At 44.9% G+C, this 9,696-nt stretch overlaps 1 protein-coding gene across 1 annotated transcript; it reads right to left on the bottom strand.

Moving 5' to 3' along the window:
• Positions 1-569: 569 nt before the first annotated feature.
• LOC8035376 (acid sphingomyelinase-like phosphodiesterase 3b) lies at positions 570-3,270 on the bottom strand. The gene has a single exon (XM_002411253.5). It carries the CDS (start codon positions 3,084-3,086, stop codon positions 1,611-1,613), a length of 1,476 nt encoding a protein of 491 aa, XP_002411298.3. The 5' UTR covers positions 3,087-3,270; the 3' UTR covers positions 570-1,610.
• Positions 3,271-9,696: the final 6,426 nt, after the last annotated feature.

Below are 9,696 nucleotides of genomic sequence, written 5' to 3'. Positions count from 1 at the left end.
TTCGCTCCGTTCACAGCTTGAGGCGTTCTCTTCCACGTTATGTGTATCTGCCCTGTCCAGTTTCGATCGAACAGAAACATTCTACACTTGAATCCGGTCGAACCTAGTTTAAAACAGGGCATGCAGGCGAGCTCATCTAAGGTACAAGAGGAAAAACGCAAACATAAAGTTCCCTGCTTGCGATTCCACCTTTCTTCTCCACGTCCGAGGAGTCAAGTTTCTACCTTTACCTAGGTCGTTCAAACTCATCGTACTGTACACCAGACATTAGCAAAGTTTACCCCCGCACTCGGTTTTCCCACGAACTAAATAAAAGTAACTCGACAATGACACCGAGCTGCCTTTTTCACCGATTAGTGGACTCCAAATAACATTTCAGGGAAAAGTTCAAGTTCAACGTGTTCTCACCTAGGAAGGAACCTTTCCACTTTATTACAAAAACAAATATAACGTAGACGACACGGAGGGCACCCTAACGTCTCCGTCCCCTCAGTTGCATGCCCGCGAATTAAAAGTAAAAAAAAAAGTTCTAGTTAAACATTTTATTTTTCTAAAGCACGTGAGAGAAATTTGAGTAACAATAAGACTTTAATGCACAGACGTTTCGGGAAGAGCATTTCCTTTCTCGGTGTCAGCAACTATGTCACCAACTAGGCAGAGCGTCAAAGGATCGAATAATCGAGTAAATGCATTTCTGTCATGTTTACGTTTCTAGACACACACTTAACAAATGCTTATAACCGCACTTAACATATCGGTAGTGCGGCAATTCAGTGTGTCCCTGAAGGCGTTAAAACGTACGCAATTATTAAAAACGCAAGATTTTAGAAAGAGGCTATAACTTTAAAAAAAGAAAAGACACATTCAATAACCTCAAAGTAACAGTTAGTTTTAATCTTTAGCACTTCTTTTCTTTTAATCTCAGTAACAAGTGAAGTACTTATTCAAATCTTCAGCGAGTAGCGAGTAACAGTTTTGAGTTAATTTTACAGTAACGTGTACATGTCGTCTGTTAGCCCGATGAGTTCAATTTCCTATAAAAACAAACAAGACCTGAAAACCCATAGTGTTTATGTCTTTCAAAAAGGCAGATCCCTCTCTACGGTGCGCAGTGTATATTTATATTAATTGCGTGTCGCAGGTGTGCAGTCAGAGGCTCGTTTGACGCCAGTTCTCCCTGTAGGAGGACTGGAAGCAAACAACGAGGCCAGGCATGTAACGAGGTGTCTTATAAATCTTCTCCATTAGCAAACATAAGATTCCACCCAGAGGACAGCGGAGCAGTGGAAAATGGCCTCGCTTGCGTACTAGGGTCTTTATGCCCAATCTAGGTATGTCAAAAAAAATGCAAAGCTCTCGTTCGCTGATGTTCTTCTTTCCTGCAAGCTGCTTCTGCAGTGAGACTTTAAGTTCGTTCACACACTTGCAATCGAGAACGACTGACTGAGACAAGACCATTTTCTAAGCCTCTTGCAACAACTTATGATCGAATGCGCTGCTGCGGAGCTGGTCGTAAGACGTTAGAAGAGGCTTAAATACCGGTCTTGTGTCAGTTGGTTGTAGTCAAACGCAAGTGTGGGAATGGGCCATTTACAAGTCTGAATGGGACTTCATGAGGGGCTCCACACCATGCGCCCTCGTTGATAGCGCAGCAGGATCACTATGGAAACACCGATAAACACTAACCCGAGTACCCCAATCAGAACAGCCACCAAAATCGAAATCCGCGGTTTTTGAGACTCATTGCCCTGATCAAGCTGAAGACACGCCGCGTGATACACTGCTCTTGCTGCGAGCGTGGCACACAACTGTACCCTGCGGCAGAAAGAATCACAGGGGACAACGTCCTTGAAGGCCTTGCCGAGCTTGATATACATGTCTAAGAACAAGGAATCACTCCTCAACCGCTCAGCGATCGCCACCATTGAAGCGGTGCTGGCATCAGGCACGCCGTACTGCGTCGTCAACGTGTATAGAGCGCCCCAAGTGGTGTGATTTTGTGAGCGCAAATTTGCCTTGTCCAGGTCCATGTAGTAGACAGTGTAGTCGAGCAGTCGTGCCGAATGACGGTCGTACTTGTACAGGCGCACCATCGGCTGAGTAGGCACAGACACGCTCCAGTGATCGCGGACTGTCGGTGTCCACGGAGTGACCGACGCTGTCACCTGAGCAGAGTTAACTGTCTGCCCATCGGCATCCGAAATGAGCACGAAAGAGTTCCCGTGGAGGTGGCCGAAAAATTGTCCCGCTACTGTGTCAGAGAAGTTCGAAATCAGGTCCTGGTACATTTCGTTAATGTCGTCACGGAAAAGTTCCGTGACGGCGACATCTGAAGCGAAGACGCGGGTGTTAAAACCTGGTGCCACGTGGCCAGAAATATATACCTTTTCACCCAGCTCTTGCGCTTGCTGCAGTTGCATGTGCAGCCAGGCTAGCTGCTCGTCGCTGCCATTGACAACCGGAGCCAAGTTGCCTGTGAACCAAAGCACGGTATTGAGGCACACAAGTCGAAGGGTACCACTCACAGTCCAACTGTAGTATCCCGCCTTCTCGAAGGTTCCCCAGGCAGATGAGGGCAAGAGGCTCTTGAAGTCGGCTTCAGAGAGGAACTTAGACATATTGTCCGGGCGCATGTCGTTCGGTGGAGAGCAGTCGTGATTTCCCAGTGTGGGCACGATAGGGGAGTTTGGGAAAGAGCGGCTAAGCACCTCCCCGAGCCAGCGAGTTTCTGAGTACACTTCCGACCAGGGAATATCCGGGAGGTGAGGCAGGTTGTCCCCCGTCCAAAGTATATAATCAGGTTCAGGTTGAATATCCCGCATGGCACTGAACGCAGACTCGATCAGCAACTTGGGCGCATCGCACCTAGAATCCCCATAGGGCCCGATATCATCGTGCTCTGTCTGGTTGGGGCTGTAGTGGCACATGGCATCTCGAGTCCCGTTAGTGGCGTAGTCCTTGTCGTAGTGCAGGTCACTCACATGCCAGAAGAAGCCCACGTCAACTGGAGAATCGCTCATCATCGCCGGCACCAGCACTATGGTGGCTATGACCATATTACATATCGCCCGGTTCGCGGTCGTCATTTGACACAGGCAGGGTTTGAATACTTAAGTTACTTTTAGAATAAGCTAGATATTTTTATCGAATGCTAAACGTACCAATTAGATGTTAAGAAAACTGGAAACCACCAGTACTGATCCCTAGATTTCTCTCCGTGCATTCGGTCACACGATCGCAATGTTGCAGCTGCGGGTTTGGGCGTAACCACCTGACGACCTAGCATACAGTGGAACGACGACAGCAGCTGGGCCGTTTGAGTCACCAAGCAATACCACCTGTAGCATCGTTTTCAGATATGCGAGGTTTCAAAGCAGGAAATGCCTTTCTAAATGGGTTAGGATATGAAAATTAAACAGATAGGTTATCCTTGAAATCGAATACTCATGGGTTACTTCGTATATACACCAAGCTTCGCGGTTTTTAGAGTTCTAGTAATTGCAATAATAAATTTACGAATGTGGATTCCTTTCGTCTGGCGACCAAGCAACATTGTTCTAGTTAGTCACGTAATGGTACCCATAAACCACGTGATTGTCATATTTAGTCGAACGCTCTCTCAATCTAGGCGCCCCCATGCACGCCCAAGCTCGCCTCGCCACGGTACGATCGCACACTCTCGCGATACTTGGCTACTCCAGAGAACAGACGATTCCAAGCATGGTGCCTCTACTGGTGCCTCATACGTGCAAGCTCGTGCGGCGTGCGCGTGGATATAGCTTTGGGAAGCTTGTAATTGTACGGGCTTTCCGACACAATACGAGACATATAGGCACTTGCAGCGTGCGCCAGATTGAGCCACCATAGCCGACCTTCTCTTGTCTTACCGAGATGCCGAGCGACTGAGGCGGGCGTTGACGAGTCTGCACAAGGGCCTATGCTGGGGTGAAGGACACAGTAACAGTTAAAGGAGCCCTGCAAGGAGTTTTTTACTGGTTTTTAATTTGCACCAAACCTGAGCTCACTGAACGTAGTAACTTACTGAAACTTTTATTTTCTCGAAATTCGCTTTATTTTAAAAGTTATAGGCAAATTAGAATTACAAAAACACGCAAAAATTAAACTCCCTCATGACGTCCTTGGTTGCTTGAGCGGCCGTGAACTAGAGGAGGGGTAGTGAGCTCAGCGAGTGTTCACGGCTGACGCACTCCGTGTCGACGGCGCGAGAGGGCGCCACTAAATCATGTTCTGGATAGGCTGTACGCAGCGGGCAGCCAGAGCGGCTCTCATTGCATTTGCTGCGCGATTAAACACTAATTCGGCATGACACTTCATTAGCCACAAACAACAGCAAACACGGGATAAAGATCAGTTCAGAATGTGAGCCACTTCGCGCTGCCATACCGCGAAACGGCCAAACCGCAAGACAAAGCTTCTCGCCGAAGGCCTTCGGAGCGCTCGGAGCTGGTCGGATCCTCCTGTCCATACGACCACAGCGCCGCCGCGTACATCCGGGACCTTTCGCGTGTCGGCGGCTGATCCCACTACTCCTCTCTAGTATGCGCCGCCTTTTCCACCGCTTGGTGGCGGGTATGTCGACGGGTCATTTCTTGTTTCCGTACTTTATAAACTGCATTCGTTTCTTTTCTGATCTGATCTAAAATACTGAACAAAAACTACTTTTATAAATAACTGAAACGTTTCGCGCCACTTATATTTTGTATTTCGACCAAAAAGGAGCTTTTAGCGGCTCTGACCAGTAGTAAGCCCAGGACCAAATACGTCACATTTTGCGCGCATTCGGTACCGCGGGTCGCCCTCGTCGGTGGAGGAGGTTTTCTCGTCGTTCGGTTAAAATATGACGCATTGATATTTAGTTACTCTCTCCGTGCCTGCTGGCTTGCCCGAACCCCAAAAGACGTGGAAACCGCAAAAACAATAGACGCTTAAACATGATTGCAGGGCCCCTTTAAAATGGCACTAACCTTTCCTGCTGTGGTAATGATGAAGTGGAGCGAACGGAATGAGAGGGAACAAAAACTGAAGGCCGGTTATGGCGGCGCCCTTGCACGGCTGCCTGAAAGCGTGTATAGCGGCGGCTGGTCGTTGCAATCGTTTATTCGCGACTCCAATTCACTACAGGGGTGTTACTCGTTTTCCAACATCGCGGTTACAGTGAGAGTCTGAGATGCGTGCCGGTATACCAGTTGCTGAGACTATCTAGGGTCCTGGCTTCACTGAGCCACACAACTTATTCCTGCTTATACGAGGTAACTAGTATGTTACCAGCGCAGGTCACCTCTTTATCCTAAAAATAAAACCGGTGTCTAGCGTAATATTTGCGCCAGAAGACGCGCTTTAATTCTGGAACGAAACCGAAACTAACCTCTTTTGGGTTTAATTTTTCGGTATGGATGGTAATTCCGTATTCTTTCATAACTCAACATGTGTCCCACAGCGCAATTATTGAGCCAAAGAAGTTGTTCGCGCGAACTTTATTTTGTGACACACAAGTTCGATCCAGGCATTTCAAAATATATTGGCCAGTTAATCAGTGTTGATACCCTTAGTGAAAAGTCGTTCAAAATCAGTATACTCGAAGTGTACTGAAGCATACTAAAAGTATACTTTCAGTGAGGTTTTCGTACTGAATGTATACTTTAGGTGTACTTAAAGTATACTTCCAGTAAAAATGGTGGTGTACTGAAAGTATACTCGTCCGTACAAAACTAGTACATGTAGTAGAATCGTAGTGCCCGCGGTAAAAAGTAGTTCAAAATCAGTATACAAGAAGTGCACTCAAGTATACTAAAGGTCTACTTTAAGTGCTTGCAGTCGGCGTACTAAAATTATAGTAACGGATATATATATATATATATGTATAGTGCGATTGTTAACATCAACACGTTAAAAACGCGATAGATAGGCCGATGCCGTTTTCACACAATATTTGCGGGGCTCGGCGAACATTAGATGAGTAAATAAACGTTACAGTACGTTGTCTAATTAACTTTTTTAATTGACAGTGCAGTTGACCATGTTGAAATTTCAATTTTAAAGGGGCTAAAAATAAACTCTAGCCCAACTGAAACAATTTGCGAAAAGGCGACGAGTTTTGGGTTGTTTATAGCTAAACGTCTGCCTTTCGTCGCTTGATTAAAAAACTGCGCGTTGGACAGTGTGCACGATGTTATGCTTACGTATCGCTTCGGACGCACCGTTGGAAGTGTGATGCTGTAGCATCCATCAAAAGCACGCTGTCAAAAGGGTGCACGTTTGTTCATGCTGAAAGCGACAACACTTTATGAGGGTTGTAACTTCACTAGAAAATTAAATAATGCATGGAACTCCAATATGAGAAGTTCTCGTTAACACAAACAAACATGCCATCACCGACATGCCATGTCAAAACCGCTAAGTCACTCTCCACTTTCCCCGCCCCTGCCGATCGTGGTTCTTGAATCGGGGGAAGAAAGTGCAAAAATTGATAAATAAGTATCTTAAAGCACCTTGCTGTTTCGCGAATAGTTTTGATTGGGTTAGGCTCTACCTCTAAAACAGCAAAGTAAAAAAAGATAATTTACGGATTTTAGTTCATTAATAAAAATGTTGCCACGGTTATCCACCCATGTAAGGTCCGCCGAGTCGCACAACACACTGAAGACTGAATCAACGTGGCAGTGAGCCTCCTTTTTCTAAAAACCTGTTGATTAAAAAATAGCACCGGGTATAGCTGACATATTGCGACAAAGGCATGCTTCATTTCTCATTTCACTGCAGACCATTAAAAATGTGATGCTGGAGCTCATTGTTTCAAAATATGAGGTTGCTTTCGTTATTTATTGGCCGCGAGATCCGCGCCTTCCAGAAAAGCCGAAATACCAGGAGTGCAAGCATGCGCAGATGAATCAGAATAGCCTTGGCGACGAAGGAGAAATTGCTTGAGATAGTTTCGGTTTTGCACTGAAAACGAAAACCTAAAGTTTAGATAAAACATAAGATTGACTCAATATTTGTTAATTTTTTACAAAATTAATATAGTGACGTGATTATTAATATTATATATATTGATTTCCTTAGTTTTGTCTTCAAAAAAACAAAGAACAAAAAATAGACTTTTGAAGACTGCGCAAGGCCATCGCTATTGCAACCAGCTTCCGTTCGGCCGCCGCTGGAGCTGCGGAGGCTTCGAGCATCGCTTCCTTTTTACGTTTTAGCTGTTTTAGCAGATATTTTAGATATCTTACTTACGAATACCGTGTTCAAGAATAGCAAGCGATTACTGAGAGCTGGGACGGTGGGAAACGCTGCGTTTTACCAACGCAAGTAAGGGGCGGACAGTCATGGCCAACTTCTCAAACTTTATCGTGTACCGTGTGCTTGCTAAGCTATGCTTGATTCTAACTATGCCCTACCCGGTATTATTTCGTTATTCGAAACGAGCGTATCTTAAAAATGTATGATTCTCTCCGCAGAGTGAGAAAGATTCGCGTGCGGCGGAACCGAGGGCCAGCCGAGGTCCTGTTCCGGGCGCCTTCCTGCGACGCTCGCCCGACGACGCTTTTGCAGTGCGTTCAAGTGCAGTCTGACGGCAGTTCAAGCAATCACAGGTTATGCTAGTTCTGGACGTGTGGTCCCAACAGCTCGCCAACGATTTGTTTCATAAAGCGGGAGCGAGAAAAACGTTACAAGAGCGAGCAGCATGATTTCTTGCCTGTGCCGATACCTTTGCCGTAGAGACGCGCGGTTTCTTTGCGTATGCCGAAGCGGCACGCTTTCCAAGTTTACGATTGTGTGATGTAAATAAAGTGAGTTTGGATGTCACGTTTCTTAGTGGTGGCGAAAGCCGCTACTAAAAAGCAAAAGCAAGAAAAAAATGCTAAAAGGACCTGAATATTCGATGGAGTTGAAAGACTACCAACGTACCAACTCGCCCAGTTATTCTTTGTGAAAGAATAATAGACAATAGTAATAAATTAAATAATGCCAACTTTTAATTGGATACAAATTTGTAACTGATGCAGTACAGCCCTACCCTGCTCTAATGCTTTGATGATATCAGGTAATGCATAGGATAGTTCATAGCAACCATTTATGTCCGACCTGTTATATTGAATATTTTCTCTGAAAGCTCGAAGTTGTATAAAAAAAGTGCTCATGATAAATTAAGCCGTACCACTGAATGTTTAATAGCGTGTGACTTGTATGTATGTTTTCAGCAAAAGAAAAGGGTGCATACAAAAAGAGCCAATCATTTTGTTTCCTCTGTGTTAGAGCTTCATTCAGGTACACGGAAAATGTGGCTGCCTATACGTCTAAAATAGTTGAATTGGGCTGCAGGCCTGACTCAGATTGCTAGCAAGTTGCAACCTATAGGAACCTGCAGGGACGTGCATCACAAGAGTAAAAGTGACGTCCGTCCACTGATCTCTATTATGGGTGGCTGGATGATGCATCGAGCAGACAGGTATGAAGCCACCGTAAGTAAGCGGCCTATCCCAATAGCGAGCGCTTGACAGGCTTTTCAACTCTCCCGAGTGCTAGTTCGAACAGCGTTCAGGGCGCCGGGTTTTTTATTGTCATCCCAAGAGAGCCTGCTTGTTGCGGAGTAACAGTGCATGCGGACCCGAGAAGTCTCCTGGGAAGCCATTCGACGTGAACATTTTTAGATTCTATTTTATCAAAAAGTGTGTATGTCCCCCTATTCTTGGGATTCCATCCAGAACTAATTTCTGCAGCGCAAGCTGGCACATGCGGAGAAGCGCACTGAACAAAGCAAGTCCATCGCAATGGTGACTCAGCGAGCGCTTTGAAAGGTTTGAATGGCATAAACGACTTTGTTTGCGCGAGCTCAATATTTATTCATTTTATGAAGTGTTAGTGTTGAGAATACTTTCCAGGTACAAAATTTTGCAATCAGGAGTAATGTTCAATGCATTCGTATCCATGGGGTTACTTTTTTGCATGACCAATTTTGAGCAATTTCGATATACTTGCAAAAACTAAGCCTTCGCGAAAATTAGGTCGTTTACAGTAGTACAATTAATCTTGAAACCAATATCGAATACCGTATTATACTAAACTTCTAAAATACAATTTTATTATTAGCACACACAGCCCTGAAATTGGCCATTCTCAGATGTTTTCGTTGTGGCCTTCATCAATCCATATGCTTAAGAAGTAGAAGCTGCAATCTTGAATCTTTTCTTTTTTTTCTTTATGGTGCCTAAAATTTGAGGTAATAAATGTTGTGCCCTGCAATGAACACTATTACCTGTAGCATAGCCCTGGGCATGCAAAGAAGGCACACCACCAATGTCTAACATATCAGGCTTTCAGAAACGATATTGTCCGATTTTCCTCGCCCTTTTGTCAGGATGAAGTTGTTACTATCTTGCATTCCTCACATAGTGTTCCTTTGAACGAATTATGTGATGTTATATCATAGAGTGGCATAGGGTAATTTTCTCTTCTTTTTTTACGCAGGATGTAATATCATACCATCATCACAAAGGAGAGTGTACAGTGAGGCAGGCTCGGAAACTTGAATAAAGTGATAAGTAGGATTTCAATTTCTGTCTTATCAATTACGCGAAGAACACTGATCATAATGTTTGTATGCTACACATGCATACTTTCAGTTGAAAAATGCTGTGCACCTCTTCTTTATGGCTTTCCTCACACAGTTTCAGAAGA

The sequence above is a fragment of the Ixodes scapularis genome, unplaced genomic scaffold, assembly GCF_016920785.2.
Source record: "Ixodes scapularis isolate PalLabHiFi unplaced genomic scaffold, ASM1692078v2 PGA_scaffold1__304_contigs__length_218370807, whole genome shotgun sequence".
Classification (NCBI taxonomy): domain Eukaryota; kingdom Metazoa; phylum Arthropoda; class Arachnida; order Ixodida; family Ixodidae; genus Ixodes; species Ixodes scapularis.
The sequence above is the reverse complement of the archived record's forward strand: the minus strand, read 5'-3'. Positions and strand labels throughout refer to the sequence as shown.

What these genes read in the sequence shown, in the direction of transcription:
- LOC8035376 (XM_002411253.5), bottom strand. Translation starts at nt 3,086, where the DNA reads ATGACGACCGCGAACCGGGCGATATGTAATATGGTCATAGCCACCATA.